Source organism: Bufo gargarizans, chromosome 1 (genome assembly GCF_014858855.1).
Source record: "Bufo gargarizans isolate SCDJY-AF-19 chromosome 1, ASM1485885v1, whole genome shotgun sequence".
Classification (NCBI taxonomy): domain Eukaryota; kingdom Metazoa; phylum Chordata; class Amphibia; order Anura; family Bufonidae; genus Bufo; species Bufo gargarizans.
In genome coordinates this window covers 83656428-83678564 of record NC_058080.1, presented here as the reverse complement: position 1 = coordinate 83678564, position 22137 = coordinate 83656428, and the positions used below count along the sequence as shown (strand labels likewise).

Genomic DNA, 22137 nt, shown 5'->3' with positions numbered 1-22137 from the left:
ATGAGGCCTCTGGGTCAGCGTCCTGGGGGATTTTCATCCCACTTTTTCGTACTGTACTTTCGTGCTAATATGTATCGAAAACAAATTCTGGTTGTTCTTTGCCATCTATTTTTTTTAAAAACCCATTATATTGCACTTCCTACACCGAGCCTCACAGAGGGGAAGACTCCCAGTCACATTTTAGCTTCTTGGGCTGTGTGCACAGGAGCACAGGAGGCAGGGTCAGCAGGTATCTCATTGATATAAGAGGGCAGAATGACCATCCTGGCTTCACCACTAACAGGTAATGGGGCAGCTCACTTCCCTCTCCTCTGATCAATGACGCAGGGCATACCCACAACACTTTTGGACATGATTTTTATATTTCCAGGAAATGATGTGCAGCAGTTGGGGCAAGATGGCTGCTCACATTAGCCTAAAAAAAAAAAAAAAAAAAAAAGAGAAAAATGTATTTGAAAAAATAAAATAAAAAATGTTGCATATAGGCCCAAATTGCACTTCTGCGGAACCCCAGAGATGAAGGAAAAACCAAGTCCTGTTTGGGTCTGATAGGGAGGGATGATGGGGTAGATCTGTTCTTGAGCAGCAGCAGTGCTGCTTATATCCATATAACACAATAAATATCTTTGCCCATAATTCACTCGTCATGTACATGTTTTCGGGTACATTTTCCTGTACCATTCATATTTGAAGAGAAAGCATGTAACAACTTAGCTCTAACCATTTCCAGGGGGGTTTTGAGACCCAAAAGATGTAGGTAAAGAAAGGGAGGGTTATAAAACAATAATGCCGTGGTGTACTGGCCCCAGAATAACTGAACATCTGGCACTTGCACATAATACACATTGGTGAACAATCCTGTTGGGCTGTTCAGCCATTGTGGCATATCATAGGCAGGACCACATCATAACCTAGGCATTTTTACAAAAGGAGTCTGCAAAAAATGAAGGATACCAAGGAGTGCATCCGTATTTTGCGGATCCGAGATTTTCGTACAGCAAAACGGATACAGTCGTGTGTATGCAACCTTTATGAATGGACTTCATACACTCCTCCGTTTTCTTCACAAGGGTAGATGGTAGAGAGATTCTACCCAAAGGAGAGGGACTATTCCACAAAGATGGCTAAGCAGTGTGAGATCTGCACAACATGGAAGTCTAAGTAAGGCTACTTTCACATTCGCGTTTTGGGTCTGCAAAAACGGATCAGTTACAATAATTCAACCGCATGCATCCGTCAAAAACGGGTCTGTTTGTGTTATCTGTAACATAGCCAAGGCGGATCAGTCATGAACCCCATTGAAAGTCAATCAGTTTTCTATTGTGCCAGATTGTGTCAGAGAAAACGGGACATCAGGACGGATCTGTTTGCCTCAGTTTCATCAGACGGACACCAAAGCGGAATGGAGATGGAACGGAGGCAAACTGATGCCTTCTGAGCGGATCCTTATCCATTCAGAATGCATTAGGGCAAAACTGATCCGTTTTGAACCGCTTGTGAGAGCCCTGAACGGATCTTACAAACAGAAACTAAAACGCTAGTGTGAAAGTAGCCTAAACGGTATCGCCCCAGCTCCCGTGTCAGACATAAATCATTACATACCCGCAACGCTTCAGGTGTCCACCGTGCTCGGATTCTGTAATGAAGGCAGAAATGTGCAGCTTTACATCTCTTCATCACCAGACTTAAAACAAGACATAGTAACATTCTTAAGATAACACAGCCGGAGATGGCAACTTTTTACAAACCCGCTTTAGGTCATATCTGCAAGACTGACTATTTATGTGCATACTTAGGATATGTTCACAAGAAGAACTGCTGCAGGTGTGGGAGCAGAAAATCTGCAGCGTTTTACAGTCCAAGCAAAGTGAATTAAATTTTACTTCATCTCGTCCACAAGAAGGGCTAAGAATGTTTATAACAGTTTTATAGAAAATTCGGAACATTTTTCATTCTGCAGCCAACGACCTGCACAGTACTGCAAAATGAAAACTGGATTTTTTTTTATATAAAACTATCAAAAAAGTAACATTGGCCCACAATAAGCACAAATAAAAATTAAAAATGCCCAAAAGATGTTAACAGCTTTTAACTTAATACGTCATTTCTATCATTTGATTTTTACAGGTGAAACTAGAAAATTTGAATATTGTGCAAATGTAATTTATTTCAGTAATGTAACTTAAAAAGGTGAAACAAACATATGAGATAGACTTATTACATGAAACGCGAGATATTGCAAGCCTTTATTTGGTAAATTTGGATGATTATGGCTTACAGCTTATGAAACCCCAAAGTCACAATCTCAGGTCCCCTTTGTTCAGAGAATATGGAATAAGCTACTTTAACACTCGCGTTTGATATCGATCCGTCATGGATCTGCACCGAAAATACAACCGCATGCATCTGTTCAGAACGGATCCATTTGTATTATCTTTTACATTGCCAAAACAGATCTGGGGGGCGGATCAGTTTTGCATTGTGTCAGTGAAAACGGATCCGTCCCCATTGACTTATATTCGGGGTCAGAACTCAGTACTTGGCTCAGTTTCGTCAGACAGACGCTGCAGGCAGCGGTTTGGTGTCCACCTCCAGAGCGGAATGGAGACAGAACGGAGGCAAACTGATGCATTCTGAGCGGATCCTTTTCCATTCGGAATGCATTAGGGCAAAACTGATCCATTTTGGACCGCTTGCGAGAGCCCATGACGGGTCTCACAAATGGAAAGCCAAAACGCCAGTGTGATAGTAGCCTTAATTAGCTGACTAGAGTGTGACACTTTGAGCCTTGAATATTGAACCTTTTCACAAAATTCAAATTTGAAGTTGCATTACTGAAATAAATGAACTTTTGCACGATATTCAAAATTTTCGAGTTTCACCTGTATATGCATATGGGCACATGGAGAGGGATTTATTAAGGCAGCCTTTCCATACACCATTCTCAAGTGAGCTGGAGTAAGACAAGCCTAATCAAGAGGCTTAAGAAATTCAGTACGTCTTCTGGCTGTCCATGTGCCACAAAATCAAACCTACATTAGTGATAATCTGCTGCTCTAGAATTGAACTAGAATTTCAGCCAGTGTGTGGCCAAAGGAGGCCACTCTTCCTCCTGCTAATCCACAATTGGATAAAAAGTTGGGTAAAATGGCAAAATTCTACAAAAATGCAGTCTAAGCAAACATTTGTGGCTTTTTGACAGTCATACATCCAATTATATAAATCCCCACTATCTGCAAGACTGTGTCCAAACATGAACATACATTCAAAAAGCGTTTAGTGCGTTATACACTGAATAATTAACATTACTATTAAAAGGAGTCTTCGAAACGTTTATGGGATATCACTAGAATATATGCCACAAACGTCAAATAGGTGCGGGTTCCACCTGTAGGATACCACCTGGAGAATGGGGCCTCTGAAATGAGGGAGAGCATACTGCGCATGCACTGTGTGCTCTCCATTCACTGCCATAATACTTCCAAAAGCTCAGCTATTCTTAAAAGGTCCCACGGCAGTGAATGGAAAGCAAGCCACACATGCATGGCCGTCTCCCCATTCACTGCTATGGGACTGGCGTCAAATGGACAAGCCAGCGCTCGTTTATTTTCCGAACTCCCATAAAGGTGAAGGAAGGGGTGCCGTGCATGCGCGGCTGCTATGCCATCACTTCGGAGGAATGGTTCCTGAGATAAAAGACCTCTTTGCAAGATGGGAATGGAGGGCACACTGACTGCCCCGGTGTCCCCACCTCTGTCTCTGAGCTGCTTCTCTGCCTGGTGTCCACACTGACGGGTGTAGATGGCACTTCACCATTTGTTGCGTCTCTTCCGTCAGACATTAACCGCTTCCTTTCTTTAGACTTGGGCTCTACCTTTGTGACTCTGAACCTGCAAATGCAATGAAGAGAAATCATAGATTAGGCATAAAAAAAAAAAAAAAAACTTTTAGACATGAAGAAAAAAAGGCTAGATATGCGCAGACTGCTCAAGTCACCACGATCCACTCACAGGACACATCTGCTCACAGGGCGGCGAGATTAAAAGGCCCATCACAATACAGAACACATTCCTCTGAATGCATGTCATCCTGTCCGGACTTACTTTTGATCTGACATTGGAAGACTAAGGCCGAGTTCACACGGGCGAGATTTCCGCGCAGGTGCACGCATTGCACCCGCACTGAATCTGGACCCATTCATTTCTATGGGGCTGTGCACATGAGCTGTGATTTTCATGCATCACTTATGCGTTGCGCGAAAATCGCAGCATGCTCTATATTGTGCGTTTATCACACAACGCAGGCCCTATAGAAGTGAATAGGGCTGCGTGAAAATCGTAAGCATCCGCAAGCGGTGCGATTTTCATGCATGGTTGCTAGGTGACAGTCTATTCACTGTATTATTTTCCCTTATAACATGGTTATAAGGGAAAATAATAGCATTCTGAATACAGACTGCTTAGTAGGTGATCAATTGAGGGTTAAAATAAAAAAGTTAACTCACCTTCTCCTCTTGATCGCGTAGTTCCCGGTCTCTTCTGATGAGCTGTCGGCTAAAGGACCTTTGGTGACGTCAGATAACATGCTCCAATCACCGTGGTGATGGACCATGTGATTGGAGCATGTGATCTGACGTCACCACAGGTCCTAGCCGGTAGTTCATCATTAAAGAAGTAAAGGAGAGACCGGGAACTACGCGATCAAGAGGAGAAGGTGAGTTAACTTTTTTATTTTAACCCTCAATTGATCACCTACTAAGCAGTCTGTATTCAGAATGCTATTATTTTCCCTTATAACCATGTTATAAGGGAAAATAATAACATCTACACAACACCGAACCCAAACCTGAACTTCTGTGAAGAAGTTTGGGTCTGGGTACCACAGTCGGTTTTTTACGCGAGTGCAAAACACATTGCACCCGCGCGATAAAAACTGGACATCGGAACGCAATCACAGTCAAAACTGACTGCAATAGCGTACCTAATCGCGCGGGTTTGCCGCAATACACCGGGACGCATCCGGACCTAATCCGGACACGCCCGTGTGAACCCAGCCTAAGGCCAGTTTCACATTTGCATTGTGGTTTTCCAGTTTTGAGATCCGGCAGAGAATCTCAAAGCCGGGACAAAACAGATTAGGTTTGTCCCCATTCATTGTCAATGGGGACAAAACTGATCAGGATGCATTCCGTTCCTTTTTTTGGCTGGACACAAAACTGCTGCAATTTGCTAGCAAAAAAAAATTTACTTACAATGATTTTCATACCGGATCTGGTTTGTTCAATTTAGATTTAATACAACCGGATCCGTCCGAAACGATTGCATCCAGATGTATTAAATGGCACGGATCTGTTTAGTTCCAGTTTTTAAGTCCTCTGCAGGATCTCAAAACTGGAAAGTCACAACTTAAGTGTGAAACATGCCCATTTCTGATGAGAAATTGAAAATTTGGACAAAACCTCAAAACAGGCAAAACCTGTCAACCACAAACTCAACCTGTATTACTAATCTGCCTTTAGCAGGACATATTAGAGGGACTCCATAATTGCCATAGACTGCAATACTATAGTATTACAGTCTATGGCATAAATGATAAAATTATCATATATGTAAATTCCTTACAGGGTACTAAAATGAAAAGTAAAAAATGATAAATATGAAAAACGTATGAAAAAAAAAAAAAGTATGTAAATGTGATCCCAAAATTGTACCAATAAAACCTACAGCTCACCCTACAACAAAAAAACAAACTTTCATACAGCCCTGTAGATGGAAATTATAAGTGTTAGAATATAGTGTCAAAGTTAATTTTTACAATTTTTTAAGAAGTAAATCATGCAAAAAACCTTACAAATTTGGTATGCCTGTAAGCATACAGACCTGCTGAATAAAAGGTAAAGGCATTTTTAGAACACAGTGCACAACATACAAACAAAAACTAAAAAATTAAGGGATTTTTCCCATTTATTTTTATAACACAAGATATGGTACATTAAATGGTGCCATTAAAAATACTTGTAGTGCAAAATAAATAAATAAAAGTTTTCTGCTGCGACTCTGTGAGGAGGAATGCGAAAGAAGCTATAGCCCTTATGGCATAGGAACTGAACAACCAAATGCTCTGACTGCAGACAGGTCAATGTGATTTTATTTTGTTTTTTATTTTTGCATTTGGATGGTCAGCTCCGAGGCAGGACAGGACTTTCTTTTTTCCAAGCGCCATCATTTTTTTCACTTTAGCTGTATATATAAAGGACACTTTAGGACAAGTTATATATTTAATGGTGTCATTTAATGCTTCATATCTTGTATTAAAAAATAAGGGGGAAAAATTCTTTGTAGGGTGAAAAAAAAAAATGCTGTTTGTTTATTTTTTTGGTTTCTACTGTGTGCTAAAAATGATGTTACCTTTACTCAGTAGGTGCCGTACAAGTTACTTTTCACATTTTTCCAATCTGCTGGGAGCCTATAAAAAAAAAGAAAGAAAAAAAACAACTTTCCACCCCACCCCCGATCCAGACAACTCCTTAAAGGCCATTATGATTGTAGGAACAATATTTAGCGGTAAGATGAATGACATACACACATCGCTATACTGATCCCGATTTAATTACCTCCCTACAGAAAGGACTGTGACGGCTCCTTGTCTGCTTTTCTTTGACTCTTTAGATTTCAGTGGCGACCTGATTAAATTCCAGCGTTTGTTGTTGCATCGACTGCACGCGTTTCTCTCTGCCACTCCCCCGACAGTATGAAGATGGTGCCCGCGACAGGAATGCTTGGATGGTGTTCCGCCCGGAGAGGCTGGACTAGTTGGAGACGTCGGGCTCACAGGAGTGTTTGGTGTTGTTGGGCTAGAAGAAAATAAAATAACCCTTAGTAACACACATTTTTAAATGTGCCAATCACAAGACCCCAGAGCATGGCAGGTTACACACAGACGAAGCACTGCCTGTAGAATAGGCATTTATAGGGCCAGAATCACGCCAGGATTGCCAACCATCTGTAACTTTGCAGACAGCCGACAAACAAACCTGATTGTGATTTCTGGTGGGTGGGTGGGTGGGTGGGTGGGCAGGGAGGGAGCATGGATGCCTGAGGAGTCCTTGGCTACCAAACAGGCATGGAGTGGAAACCCTCCTAAAGCTTCCATAAACAATTGGGGAATGTTGGGCGAGGGGTCTGTATTCATTATGAGGCCTGGATTTATTGCTTTTGAGGTCTTAAGGACGGTTAGCGTTGGGATCGGTCATAAAGAGGTACTCCAACCTCAAACATTTAGGGGTTAAAAAACAGATATGGGTCCTAACTCCAGGACATGTGAAAAGCCACCTCATCAGACGTTGGGGGTCCCATGTTCACAAAACAGATGTGTGTCCCAGAGATGTTACCCCACTTATTCTGTGCATATGCCATAAATATCTGAGAAGGGAATACCACTTTAAGGGCTCATGCACATCTGCTGTCCTTTTCACATCATTGATTGCTGAGGGCTCACCTTTATAATCTATTATTATGCAATGTACTTGATTGCTGAATGTTTGACTACATGCACTTTACTTGTGTTTAGTGATCTGTAGTATGCCGGGATGGTGTTTCCTACGCGCCCTTTTTTAATGGCATTATACACAATATTTATTATGGATCCGATAAACAACAACACACATACAGGTTCTTCTCAAAAAATTTGCATATTGTGATAAAGTTCATTATTTTCTGTAATGTACTGATAAACATTAGACTTTCATATATTTTAGATTCATTACACACCAACTGAAGTAGTTCAAGCCTTTTATTGTTTTAATATTGATGATTTTGGCATACAGCTCATGAAAACCCAAATTTCCTATCTCAGAAAATTAGCATATTTCATCCAACCAATAAAAGAAAAGTGTTTTTAATACAAAAAAAGTCAACCTTCAAATAATTATGTTCAGTTATGCACTCAATACTTGGTCGGGAATCCTTTTGCAGAAATGACTGCTTCAATGCGGCGTGGCATGGAGGCAATCAGCCTGTGGCACTGCTGAGGTGTTATGGAGGCCCAGGATGCTTAGCATAGCGGCCTTAAGCTCATCCAGAGTGTTGGGTCTTGCATCTCTCAACTTTCTCTTCCCAATATCCCACAGATTTGATCTCTATGGGGTTCAGGTCAGGAGAGTTGGCAGGCCAATTGAGCACAGTAATACCATGGTCAGTAAACCATTTACCAGTGGTTTTGGCACTGTGAGCAGGTGCCAGGTCGTGCTGAAAAATGAAATCTTCATCTCCATAAAGCTTTTCAGCAGATGGAAGCATGAAGTGCTCCAAAATCTCCTGATAGCTAGCTGCATTGACCCTGCCCTTGATAAAACACAGTGGACCAACACCAGCAGCTGACATGGCACCCCAGACCATCACTGACTGTGGGTACTTGACACTGGACTTCAGGCATTTTGGCATTTCCCTCTCCCCAGTCTTCCTCCAGACTCTGGCACCTTGATTTCCAAATGACATGCAACAGTCCAGTGCTGCTTCTCTGTAGCCCAGGTCAGGCGCTTCTGCCGCTGTTTCTGGGGAATGCGGCACCTGTAGCCCATTTCCTGCACACGCCTGTACACGGTGGCTCTGGATGTTTCTACTCCAGACTCAGTCCACTGCTTCCGCAGGTCCCCCAAGGTCTGGAATCGGTCCTTCTCCACAATCTTCCTCAGGGTCCGGTCACCTCTTCTCGTTGTGCAGCGTTTTCTGCCACACTTTTTACTTCCCACAGACTTCCCACTGAGGGGCCTTGATACAGCACTCTGGGAACAGCCTATTCCTTCAGAAATGTCTTTCTGTGTCTCACCCTCTTGCTTGAGGGTGTCAATGATAGCCTTCTGGACAGCAGTCAGGTCGGCAGTCTTACCCATGATTGCGGTTTTGAGTAATGAACCAGGCTGGGAGTTTTTAAAAGCCTCAGGAATCTTTTGCAGGTGTTTAGAGTTAATTAGTTGATTCAGATGATTAGGTTAATAGCTCGTTTAGAGAACCTTTTCATGATATGCTAATTTTTTTAGATAGGAATTTTGGGTTTTCATGAGCTGTATGCCAAAATCATCAATATTAAAACAATAAAAGGCTTGAACTACTTCAGTTGGTGTGTAATGAATCTAAAATATATGAAAGTCTAATGTTTATCAGTACATTAGAGAAAATAATGAACTTTATCACAATATGCTAATTTTTTGAGAAGGACCTGTATACATAAATCACAAAATATTTTATTAATTCATCACATAAAAGACAAAAACCGTAAACATGAATAAATATATAGATAGCAGCAGTAATGTGGCAGCACTGCGAATCAGCGCCCCACCAAGGTTACAATATAGATCTATCCCCCAAGCGCACATCACCTGCTAGCCTGAGCAAGCCGCATGGCTAAAACGAGAACAAAGTTCTCATACACAGGCCAGGTGGAAACGTGGGCTTTCAGTAACAATACAGCTGTTACCATGCTAGCTGTAATGGAAATATAAGTGGATGCAGTGTGTGGGTCATCCACCCCAGCAGCAGCACAATAGCATGCAATATGCATCCAACATATAACACTACACAACCAGAATGGAAAACACACATAAAAACAAGTAAAGAGGAACCAACCTTGGTGACCCCTGACGCGCGTTTCGCTCAGCTTCTTCAGAAGAAGTCTTTTATGTGATGAATTAATAACGAGATTTTTGTATAACTTACCAGTAAAATCTCTTTCTCGCTCTTTCCTTGGGGGACACAGAAGACCTTGGGTATAGCTCATCTCCCTAGGAGGCGTGACACTAAGTGAAAACTGTTAAGCCCCTCCTCCACAGCTATACCCTCAGCCTGGAGAGAGAGACTGCCAGTTGCGTGTCCAAGTAGTAAGAAAAGGCAAAGTCCAACCAGTGGAAACAACAAGCCAACTACCCAACGGGTAAACAAAACTCGGAAACCGTGCAGAAAAAAACCAATGAATGGGTGGGTGCTGTGTCCCCCAAGGAAAGAGCGAGAAAGAGATTTTACTGGTAAGTTATACAAAAATCTCGTTTTCTCGCCCAATTTCCTTGGGGGACACAGAAGACCTTGGGACGTTCAAAAGCAGTCCAAGAGGGGAGGGACCACAGCACCAAGGCGAAGCACCCGAAGGCAGCAAGGAAATGCCACCTGCAAAAACCAGGCGGCCCAAGGCAGCAACCGCCGCCGAAGCCAGAGTACGCACCCAGGTAAACCTGGTAAAGAGTGCAAGGAAGACCGTGGCCACCCTGCACAATGACATGGCTGAAGCCCATGCCTCCCGCCCCGGAGGCACCAACCGCTCTGGTGAAATGAACGGTGACACCATAAAAACAGAGCCCTGCCCTTGAGCAGTAACCACAGCAATAGCCACGTGGTTAAGCGGAGGAAAGCACCCAGGAGCCGTGAACCTTGGCGCGGACCTCCTGGAAACAAGAGACAGAGCGTCGACAAGAGTCGGAGATGTCCAAGCAAAAAACTGCAGACACTTCAAGTAACAGAGTCCCAGTCGCAGGTCCAGGTCAGACTGGAGAAGACCGAATCACGGGAAGAGAAAGGCAGAATTGGGTGAATGCCCAGCTTCCTAAAGAACCCCAGGGAAGACCCTAAGTCAGACAACAGAACCTGGACGAAGCACGGCCGGGAGCGAACACTAGTGTGCTCGCTGGACTCGTCTGGGCAGACGGGAGGAAATCCAATGCGAGTAAGCGCAAATCAGTGACACGGCAAAAAGGTTGGGAAAACTGGTCCCGTCGGCCCCGAGCAACGCCGTCCCGAATCCACGCGGAGTGGGGGAGCAGATGGACAAACGGAAGGAACCGAAAGGGACCCGGCCAGTTCCCAACAGACTCCAGGACAAGTCAGGCTAAAGTCCTTGTCGTTGTAGCCACCACAGGAAGGTGTTCTACCGACCCGAAGAGGGGGCTTGAAGGGTAATCCTGACAGAAGAAAGTAGGCACGCCAGGTTACCGAGAAGGTAAAGTCCAAGCAGGACCAGCGCCCAGAATGGTAAAAGCAATCTGCACCCAGCCGGAGGACAGAATGCGGCAAACCCAGTAATAGGTACACAGCTAGTACAGCCAGTGTGAACAATGGAGACAGTACGAGGTCATAAGGAACACCGGGACCATCCATATGAACAACCTTGGTCTCCCCAGGGGGGGAGGGCAGTGAAGGAACAGCCCCTGAAGCCTGGCCGGGCAGAAGCCACATCAGAGTGAAACTGACCCAGGAGAAGCCAAAACAGAGCCGTCGAGAGAAAATATAGCCGAGAAGACGGATGACACCCTCCAACCGCAAGGAGAAGTGGGCAACAGGGAAGCCACAGGACCGCTCAAAAAGCAGAACTCCGCTACTCCGAGATGTCCGGCTCACCAATTCGCAGGAGGCGAATACCCTAACGAATCGAAAGTGGAGGTCCCTGACCTCGGTAATCGAGCAACCAAGAGAAGTTGGGTGACCTGCTCAAAAAGAGCGGCTAGAACCTGGTAGCAAAACAAACTGAAGCACGGAGGGTGCCAACAGGAAGGACTCAAACCAAAACGCATCCAAGAGGAGGAATGGCAACAGGCGAGGGAACCGTAATCCGGCCAGAGCCAACGTAGACTGCGAGGGACGCTGGAGACAGCACTCTCGACCATGTGACCGCTTGCGCTGGGAAGCAACGCCACAGGGTAACTAATGGGTACGCATCCAGGAACCACAAACACTCCCCAGACGGAAGGGCCAACGAATATGGTGGATACCGTCACAACGGAAACACCAAATATACCCTCTGAACAGAGAACGGATACCACCCAGCTCGCTGCAGTAGAGAACAATAGAGCCCGTCCAGGCCAGGTGAACAGAAAGATCTCCTCAGAGAAGAGTGCCAGGCCGGCGGCAATCACCGTATCCCAAGAGAAAAACGACAAGTCGCAGGAAGAATGGAGGCATATGTACAAGCAGCCCCATAAGCAGTGAGAAAGCCAACCCACCTACGGAAGGAGAAGGCATACACGGCCCAACAACGCACAGAGTAGCAGCCCCAAGAGCGTCCGCCCACTGCGAAATAGTCATACAGCAAGGAGGGCCAGCCACAGAGCCCCACAGAAGTGCAAAGTGCAACCGGAAGGGGGGACACACACAAGACTAGTATGGCATGCGACGGAGCGCAAGCAGTCTGCCCAGAAGAGAGGGCAATGTACTTGGCAAACAGTGCGGGCAGCAAGCGTGCAAAGCCCGCCCAACTAGGGGGTGATGCCCAAGACCAGCACCTACTTCAGAGAAGGAAGACATACCATATTCCGCCCAGAAGAGGGCCATGCACATGGCCCCACCGCATCCAGCAGGACGTCCACCTAGAGAAAAGGGGACATGTACAGGGTAAGCCTAGCATTAAGTGAGTGTGCAATAATCCAAACACCGAATTTTGTGAGAGTACAACTACTTCGCCAATGAATGGGGACAAGAACAAGTCCAGCACAGCACATACAAGGACAGGTGTGAGTCCTGTGAGCGTACAAAAAGTCCACCCATGGAATGAGGGGTGGTCACGCACAAGGCCAGCACCGTATCCAATGGGAGTGCAAGCATTTCACCCAACTTAGAGGCCAGCAACGTATCTGGTGAGAGTGCAGTATGCTACCCAGAAGGGGGAGCCATGCCCATGGCCAGTATTGCAACCAGGGAGAATGCGAGCACCCCGCCATGGATGGGGGTCAGGCACCTGGCCAGCAGCACACTGGCGAGAGAACAAACACAGTCAGTGAGAGCGTGTGTATGTTGCCTGAGGAAAGGAGACATGTCCATGGCCGGCAGCGAATCCAGTAAGAGTGCCGTACACCGCCCACGGAAGGGGGAACATGTACACTGCCGGCAGTGGATTTACTGAGTTGCAAGCATCCCACCATGGAAGGGGGTCCTGCACGCGGCCAGCAACTTATCAGCGAGAGAACGACCCCAGTCAGTGAGGGAGTATGCATGGCGCTTGAGGGAAGAAGGCATGCCCAAGGCCGGCAGCGAATCCAATGAGAATGCAGCATACCGCCTATGGAAGGAGGTAATGCACACGGCCGGCTGCCCAGCACCATAACCAATAAAGTGCAGTATTCCGCCTAGAGGAAGGGGGTCATGCACAAGACCGCAGCGAATCCAGCTAGTGCAGCATTCCGCCCCTGGAAGGGGGTCATGCACAAGACCGGCAGCGAATCCAGTGAGTGCAGCATTCCGCCTATGGAAGGGGGTCATGCACAAGACCGGCAGCGAATCCAGTGAGTGCAGCATTCCGCCTATGGAAGGGGGTCATGCACAAGACCGGCAGCGAATCCAGTGAGTGCAGCATTCCGCCTATAGAAGGGGGTCATGCACAAGACCGGCAGCGAATCCAGTGAGTGCAGCATTCCGCCTATGGAAGGGGGTCATGCACAAGACCGGCAGCGAATCCAGTGAGTGCAGCATTCCGCCCATGGAAGGGGGTCATGCACATGGCCGGTATCAAATCCAGTGAGTGCAGCATTCCGCCCATGGAAGGGGGTCATGCACATGGCCGGTATCAAATCCAGTGAGAGCAGCGATTTCGCCTATGGAAAGGAATCACGCACATGGCCGGTAGTGAATCCAGTAAAAATGCAGCGGTCCCCTATGGAAGGGGGTCGTGCACCAGACCAACACCGTATCTGGTGAGAGTGCAGAGTCCACCTATGGAAGGAGGACATGCACAAGACCGGCAACGAATCCAATGAGTGCAGCATTCCGCCTATGGAAGGGGGTTGTGCACATGGCCTGCAGCGAATCCAACGAGTGCAGCGTTCTCGTGCACATGGCCAACACCGTATTCGGTGAGAGTGCAGTATTCCAGCTAAGCGGGGGGTCATGCACCAGGCAAGCCTGCAGCCCGAGAGAGTGCAGTATCCTCCCGCCTAGGAAGGGGTTGTCTGCACATGGCAATTACCATAGCTGGAGGGCGCATGCACTTGGCCAGCGCTGCATCCCGGAGAGGGCCAAAGAAGGGAAGCATGCACCAGCCGGGGAGTGCGACACCATGCCGCTCATGGAAGGAGCACGCATACAGGCGGCGCTACTGAGATAAGGCTGCAGCGTCCTGTGCAGCGCACAAGAAATCCATTAACTTAACCATGTCATGCATTCCCAAATAAAAAATAGCCTCACTGAGGCAGAAAGAAGTGCCACCATACAGGTGCCCAGCATAAAGTAGAGGGGGGGGGGGGGGGCGCGCCAGCCATATAGGCCCATCAGCCGAATAAAACAAACAAAAACACGGGGGCCGGTACCCGAAGGGTTAACAGCCACCAACCTGGAAGGGAGGAGGAGGCGACGCCGCGATCCCCTGGGGGCGGGGAACCTCCAGGCGGGAAGAATTCGCGCCCGGAGAAGTTCCCGCCCCCTCCAACAGAGGCCGGAAGTTTGCGGCCTAGCAGGCCGTGAAGCCGGGGCCTAAAGTTTCTGCGGCACCCGGCTGACCGGGGCCGCACAGGAAACCGGAGCGGACTGCCTGGACAAACCGGCCGCGGAAGCCCACCCCGCGGACCGGACGTCAGAGGCCCGGGTGGAGCGCCGGAATGCGGCCCAGTAGGCCCGGAGCCTGGACCTAAATTTACGGCGCCCGGCCGGCCGGAAGTCGCCGACGGCCGGCCGGAATCGTAGGAGCATCGTGCTCAAGCCAATGCCGGCCGCGGGAGTCTACCCCGCAGGCCGGAACAGTCGGGGGCCGGGAGAGTGCGGCCCAGCTGGGAGGTACGGCCCAGCAGGCCGGGAAGAAGCGCCGGAGGTGCGGGCGCCCAAGCAGCACTGCCTTCAGGAAAAGGCCCCCGGTCCAGAGCAGCGCATCGGTGAGGGGATGGGGGGACCCTGAGACCGGGTGCCCGTGAGGATGCGAGCACAGCGTTCCAGGAGGGACGCTGATAAGTGAAGGGAGACTGCCTATTCGCAGCATTCTGCTGCTAAAATGTCCCATGAGGGCCAGAAGGGAGGAGAGGGAGCAGGGAGTGGAATGTCGCCCCGCAGCACCCCAGGGGCCAGCCTAGGTCCAGCAGTGACCGAAGGGTCCAAGTATGGGGGGTCAGGCACGCAGGAGACCAGGGTGGGGGGTGGGGGACGTAGGGCTGGAGAAGCCACTCTCTCACCATAGTCGTCTTCACCCTCAGTCCATTCCAGCAGGGTCGCCCCTTCAGCTACTGGCACCGCAGTGGCAGGACGCTGGGAGAGGGACTTGGCGTGCGGGCGACCCTTGCGCTGGCGGGATGTAGGGGAGCTGGGCTGCCCTGATCCACCTTGTCTTCTGTGGGGGAGGCAGCAGTGCGGATGACCGGCACTGGCGCAGCTCAACCCCGGGAGAAACAGAGAGGTCTAGTGCGACTCTGTTGTCCCTGATGATCTGGAACAAAAAGAAAAGAAAAAAGTAAAAATCAAAATTTAAACAAGGAGAAAACAGCCCTGCAGTAGCAGGGAGTGTCTTGCCTCCTTGGACACTAAGCAAAAACTGGCAGTCTCTCTCTCCAGGCTGAGGGAATAGCTGTGGAGGAGGGGCTTAACAGTTTTCACTTAGTGTCACGCCTCCTAGGGAGATGAGCTATACCCAAGGTCTTCTGTGTCCCCCAAGGAAATTGGGCGAGAAAACATATTTTTTGATTTACGTATGTGTGTGTTGTTGTTTATCGGATCCATTTGAGTTTTGCTCACACATTGTTTTCTCATTGTTTTTGAGAAGTATTTCGGTTATAACAATATTTATTAGGGCTGCAGCTAACGATTATTTGAATAATCGATTAGTTGCCGATTAATTTCTACGATTAATCGATTAATCGGGAAAAACGACAAAATTACAAAACAGAGAGGTTTATATGATCTTACTTGAAAAATTATGTTCAAAGGCCATATTAAAACAAATTGCGGACGGCACTATTATGGGGGATCTGCGGACGGCACTATTATGGGGGATCTGCGGACGGCGTAGTTATGGAGAAGGGGATCTGCGGACGGCGTAGTTATGGAGAAGGGGATCTGCGGACGGCGTAGTTATGGAGAAGGGGATCTGCGGACGGCGTAGTTATGGAGAAGGGGATCTGCGGACGGCGTAGTTATGGAGAAGGGGATCTGCGGACGGCGTAGTTATGGAGAAGGGGATCTGCGGACGGCGTAGTTATGGAGAAGGGGATCTGCGGACGGCGTAGTTATGGAGAAGGGGATCTGCGGACGGCGTAGTTATGGAGAAGGGGATCTGCGGACGGCGTAGTTATGGAGAAGGGGATCTGCGGACGGCGTAGTTATGGAGAAGGGGATCTGCGGACGGCGTAGTTATGGAGAAGGGGATCTGCGGACGGCGTAGTTATGGAGAAGGGGATCTGCGGACGGCGTAGTTATGGAGAAGGGGATCTGCGGACGGCGTAGTTATGGAGAAGGGGATCTGCGGACGGCGTAGTTATGGAGAAGGGGATCTGCGGACGGCGTAGTTATGGAGAAGGGGATCTGCGGACGGCGTAGTTATGGAGAAGGGGATCTGCGGACGGCGTAGTTATGGAGAGGGGGATCTGCGGACGGCGTAGTTATGGAGAGGGGATCTGCGGACGGCGTAGTTATGGAGAGGGGGATCTGCGGACGGCGTAGTTATGGAGAGGGGGATCTGCGGACGGCGTAGTTATGGAGAGGGGGATCTGCGGACGGCGTAGTTATGGAGAGGGGGATCTGTGGACGGCGTAGTTATGGAGAGGGGGATCTGTGGACGGCGTAGTTATGGAGAGGGGGATCTGTGGACGGCGTAGTTATGGAGAGGGGGATCTGTGGACGGCGTAGTTATGGAGAGGGGGATCTGTGGACGGCGTAGTTATGGAGAGGGGGATCTGTGGACGGCGTAGTTATGGAGAGGGGGATCTGTGGACGGCGTAGTTATGGAGAGGGGGATCTGTGGACGGCGTAGTTATGGAGAGGGGGATCTGTGGGTGGCGCAGTTATGGAGAGGGGGATCTGTGGGTGGCGCAGTTATGGAGAGGGGGATATGTGCACTGTTATGGGCATAACAGTGCACAGATCCCTTTCCACATAACAGTGCACAGATCCCCCTTCCCATAGCAGTGCCATACACAGACCCCCCCCTCCCCATAGAGGTGCCATAGACAGATCCTCCCCCCTCCCCATAGCAGTGCTATACACAGACCCCCCTCCCCATAGCAGTGCCATAGACAGATCCTCCCCCCTCCCCATAACAGCCCCGGCCCCGATGCTTATAAGTCGGACTAATCACTGCATCTTTATTTTACCTTTTTACAATGACGCTCCTGTAACAGCCAGGCAGAGCGGACGGCGGCGTAACGTCACTCACGTGACGCACCTGCTCCGCCCACTTCATGAATGAAGGAGGCGGAGCAGGCGTGTCATGTGAGTGAGTGACGTTACGCCGCCGTCCGCTCTGCCTGGCTGTTACAAGAGCGTCATTGTAAAAAGGTAAAATAAAGATGCAGCGACCGCCCGCCCGCCCGCCCGCATAGCAACGAATCGGCGATTATTCGATAACTGGATTCGTCGACAACGAATGCAGTTATCGAATATAATCGATTACATCGATTAATCGTTGCAGCCCTAATATTTATTATGCAACAATAAAGTATTTTTTCATAAACTGGCTGTTTATGAGCTCCAGTTTTTCTAGCTTTTTGTAACACTATTAAAGTAGTAAACCTATATCTATATATTAGGGAGCAGTATATAGAGCAGTAATCCAAAGTATTCAGATTCTTCCCCTTTTGGAGGCAGAACACAGCAATCACAGAACAGAGAAGCATCAAGAAAGACCAAATGCAGAATTTAAGGAATTGCTTCATAAGAAGTTTCCTGATGCATAAGTGTAGGTTTATCGAGGGTGAACCTATACTTTGCACGTATAGTAAATCAATGGTAACATCAGTATAATCATAGGCTGGCATCAGGGGAAATGGCTGTAAGGCTTCACAACCATATTTTGTCTCGGGCTCCGATCCGCATTTTTTGCAGATAGCACACAGAACCATCAATTTCTACGGGTTTGCAAGCCCACAATGAAATATCCTGAAAATTTAACCATTTTACTCTATACTGATCTGGCACACACGCTGCAGACCTTTGCAGTTCCAAAAACATCCACTAGGGGGCAGATGTTACCTTCATTTTTAGATTATGCATTTAAAGCAATAGAAGGTACAGAAGATGCAGTTCTGGGCAAGAAGCATTTATAATTAGGTGCCATCCGCAACAATATAAGCCACGTATGGACACTGGTAAACTGGTTACAAAAAGCAATGAGCTATAAAAAGATTGGGACTGGTTGTGGCTACAAAGACAAGTATGTATTTATATATACTGTATTTTGCACCCTATAAGGGTGCATTCACACAATCGTATGAATGAGTCCACATTCATTCCGCAATTTTGCAGAACGGGTGCAGACCCATTAATTTCAATGGTGCCACAAAAGATGCAGACAGCGCACTGTGTGCTGTCTGCATCCGTAGTTCCGTTCCGCGGCCCCGCAAAAAGATAGAGCCTGTCCTATTCTTGTCAGCAGTTGCGGACAAGGAAAGGCATTTTTATGATAGTGGAGGCCATGTGCGGTCCGCAAATTGCAGAACGCACACAGGCCGGAATCTGTTTTGTGGATCAACAAAAACACTAAGGTCGAGTGAAGACGCACTTTCTAAGACGCACTTTCTCTCTCGCCCCCCCCCAACCTGGGCAGAAAATGTTAGTGCGTCTTATGGGGCAAATACTAATGAGCACTCCTATTATGTAAGCACTCATTAGTACAGGAGGACCATGAAGTGGTGAATGCAGCGCTCTCCGGGATCTGTACTCAACGATTCCTGGTCCTCGGTCACCCGCAGTGCTATGACTGCACACACAGAGAGCGAGGATGTTGGTGCTCTGTGACCACACACTGGGTGAAGTTGGATCACAGCACAGAAGACCAGGAAGAAAGCTGAATATTAGGAGTGGCAGCATCCGGGCAGAAGAGGTAAGTTAGCTTTTTTTTTTTCTCTCCGATCTGAGGTTTGCTTCACATGGGAGCTTATTAACATGGAGGTCTGATCTTAGGTCTGCTTCACGTGGGGGCTTATTCACATGGAGCTCTGATTGGGAGGTCTCATCTGAGGTCTGATTGGAGGTCTTACAAAAATTGGGCATCTGCTCTAAGATTTGATTGGGGGTCTGATCAGAGGTCTGAACAGGGGCCTTATTAACATTGGGGGTGTTTTGTGGTCTGATTAACATTAGGGGTCTGATGAAAATTTTCCTCCTCAAACTTTGGTGTGTCTTATGGACAGGTGCGTCTTGTAGGGTGAAAAATACAGTGTGTGTGTATATATGTGTATATATATATATATATGTCACAATTGCTGTTAATGTGAAAAGTTAAGCAAGTTCAGGATAAAGTGATCTCCAAAAGACAAATTTAAAGATGACACATTCCCTTTGTACTTTAAGCAAAATTTTTTTATTTTTTTTTCATCTTTTTCATTTTCAAAATAACAAAAAAGGCCCAACACAAAAGTTTGGGAGCCCTGCATGGTTAATACCTAGTAGAACCCCCTTTGTCGAGTATCACAGTTTGTAAATGCTTTTTGTAGCTGGCCAAGAGTCTTTCGATTCCAATTCCATTGTTTGAAGGATTTTCATCCATTCTACCTTGCCAAAGTATTCCAATTCTGTGAGATTCCTGGGCCATTTTGCATGCACTGCTCTTTTGAAGTCTATCCACAGATTTTAAATGATGTCCAGATCAGGGGGACTGCGAGGGCCATGGTAAAACCTTCAGCTTGTGCCTTTTCAGGTAGTTTCAGGTTGCCATTTCCTCAATTTGAAATGTCATTAAGAAATGACAAGATCAGTGGAGGTCTAGAGAAGGTCTAGAAGACTAAGAAAAATTTCAGAGACAGCTGCTCGCAGGATTGCTAGAAAGGAAAATATGATCCCACGCTTGACTGCAAAAGACCTTCAGGAAGTTTTAGCAGACTGTGGAGATGTGGTACATTGTTCTACTGTTGCGCAAAAACTGCACAAATATGGTCTTCATGGAAGAGTCACCAGAAGACAACCTCCCTGCGTCCTCAAAATTCAGCATCACATGTTTACAACAGAATATCTAAACAAGCCTGATGCATTTTGGAAACAAGTCCTGTGGACCGATGAGGTTAAAATAAAAGTATTTGGCCACAATGAGCAAAGCTGTGTTTGGAGAAAAAAGGGCACAGAATTTCATGAGAATAACTCTCCAACCATTAAGCATGGGGTGGATCAGTCATGCTTTGGGCGAAGAATGGATTCAATCAAATTCCTGCAAATTCTGGGAGCAAACACCAACTGTAAAAGAGCTGAAGCTGAAAAGAGGATGGATTCTACAAATGGATAATCATTCTAAACGCACCTCAAAATCCACAAGAGACTATCTCAATAGGTGCAAGCTGACCATGGCCCTCACAGTTCCCTGATCTCATCATTGAACATCTGTGGATAGACCTCAAAAGAGCAATGTATATGTATCCCAGGTTGTTGGAAAGAGAAGCAAGTAACCAGGCAATTTGCTGTGCCTTGTGCAAGCCTCATGACTGTCCTCCCCCACCCCCCTCTAGAAAGGAAAGACACTTACCAAGTCTTCCAACGGAACAGCAAAGAAAAAACAAACAAACAATCTAAGATTAAAAACAGTGTTACGATAAATGACTTGGCAAATCTACGTGAGCGTGCTGCTTGTATGTTTATTCTGGAATATTAAAAAGGGTTATCCAACCCCTATAACGCCCCCCAAAATGCTCCGACACCTCATACAGATTATACTTGCCTCGCTCCCCGACACCCACGTCACTCCTGATTCCTGCACGACTGCCGTTGCATTCCCTGTCAGGGGGATCAAAACATCCGGTGACGGGAGGGGGGTTGGTAGCTAATAGTCTGCAACAGGAACAAGCCTCCCTACTGCCACGTGTGGCGCTAGGGAGGCTCTTTCCCCTAAGGGCCTGCTATTGGCTAGTACGCCGAACCTCCCCCACCCTCTGGATCTTTTCATCCCCGCAACAAGCTGCGGCTGTGCGGGCATCAGGAGCGACACGGGTGCCAGGGAGTGAGTTAAGTATGACTTTTATGAGGTGCCCGGGTTGGATATCGCCTTTAAGGCTAGGGCTACATTACTAAAAAGTCACGCAATGTTTCATGCAATATATATATTTTTTAAAACATCCAAGTCTGATTTTGTTTTGGCGACTGTGGTGTCACAGTAGCAGCATGTCACATGGCAACACTATTAAAATACATCACATGAAATGATAAGCGACTTTATTGTCAATCAACAAATGTCGCTGTGTAGCCCTAGCCTAATTGTTACTATCAAATATGGCTGCTAACACGAAAAATAAGACACAGAAAACAGCCAGAAAAAAGACAGTATATTAACTGCAGACAGAAAAAAAAAAAAAACACACACACTACTGGTCAATTTCTTAGCTTTAGGCCTCATGCACACGACCGTTCTGGAATTTGCGGACCGCAAAAGACGGATTCGCAAAACACGGAAGCCACCCGTGTGCCTTCCGCAATTTGCGGAACAGAACAGCTGGCCCATTGTAGAAATGCCTATTCTTGTCTGCAAAACGGACAAGAATAGGACATTTATTTTTTATGGAGCAACGGATGCGGATAGCACACGGAGTGCTGTCGCATCTTTTGCAAGCAGCGTTTTGGTGTCCGCCTCCACAGCAGAATGGAGGCGGAACGGAGCCAAACTGAAGCATTCTGAGCAGATCCTTATCCATTCAGAATGCATTGGGGCTGAACTGATCCGTTTTGAACCGTTTGCGAGAGCCCTGAAACTGATCTCAAACGGATTTCAAAACGCCAGTGTGAAAGTAGCCCAATTTAAAAGCAACCCCTACCTTAATTATTAAAGTGCTAGAATGTGCTTACAATAAAAAACTAAAACTAAACTTCCCATAAACAAGGCCTCGTGTGATGTCACATTCACCACTGCAGCCACTCAGGAACAAATAACTGCTGAGGACAATGAATGGCTGCAGCTGTGCAAAGGACCACGGACCGGACATACGGATAAGCACGCGGTGTGCTGTCTGCATCTTTTGCAGCCCCACTAAAGTGAAATGATCCACATCCGACC

General features: G+C 47.3%; 1 protein-coding gene across 1 annotated transcript in view; it reads right to left on the bottom strand.

Annotated features, from left to right (window-relative positions):
- The window catches only part of RELL1 (RELT like 1), a 68365-nt gene that overhangs the window by 2422 nt on the left and 43806 nt on the right, over positions 1-22137 (bottom strand). Inside the window, exons 5-7 of the mRNA XM_044296660.1 lie at positions 6614-6853; positions 3752-3890; positions 1603-1636 (exon numbers count right to left, since the gene is read on the bottom strand). Coding sequence (XP_044152595.1) covers positions 1613-1636; positions 3752-3890; positions 6614-6853 — 403 coding nt within the window. The 3' untranslated portion in view covers positions 1603-1612. The remainder of the gene's footprint in view (positions 1-1602; positions 1637-3751; positions 3891-6613; positions 6854-22137) is intronic.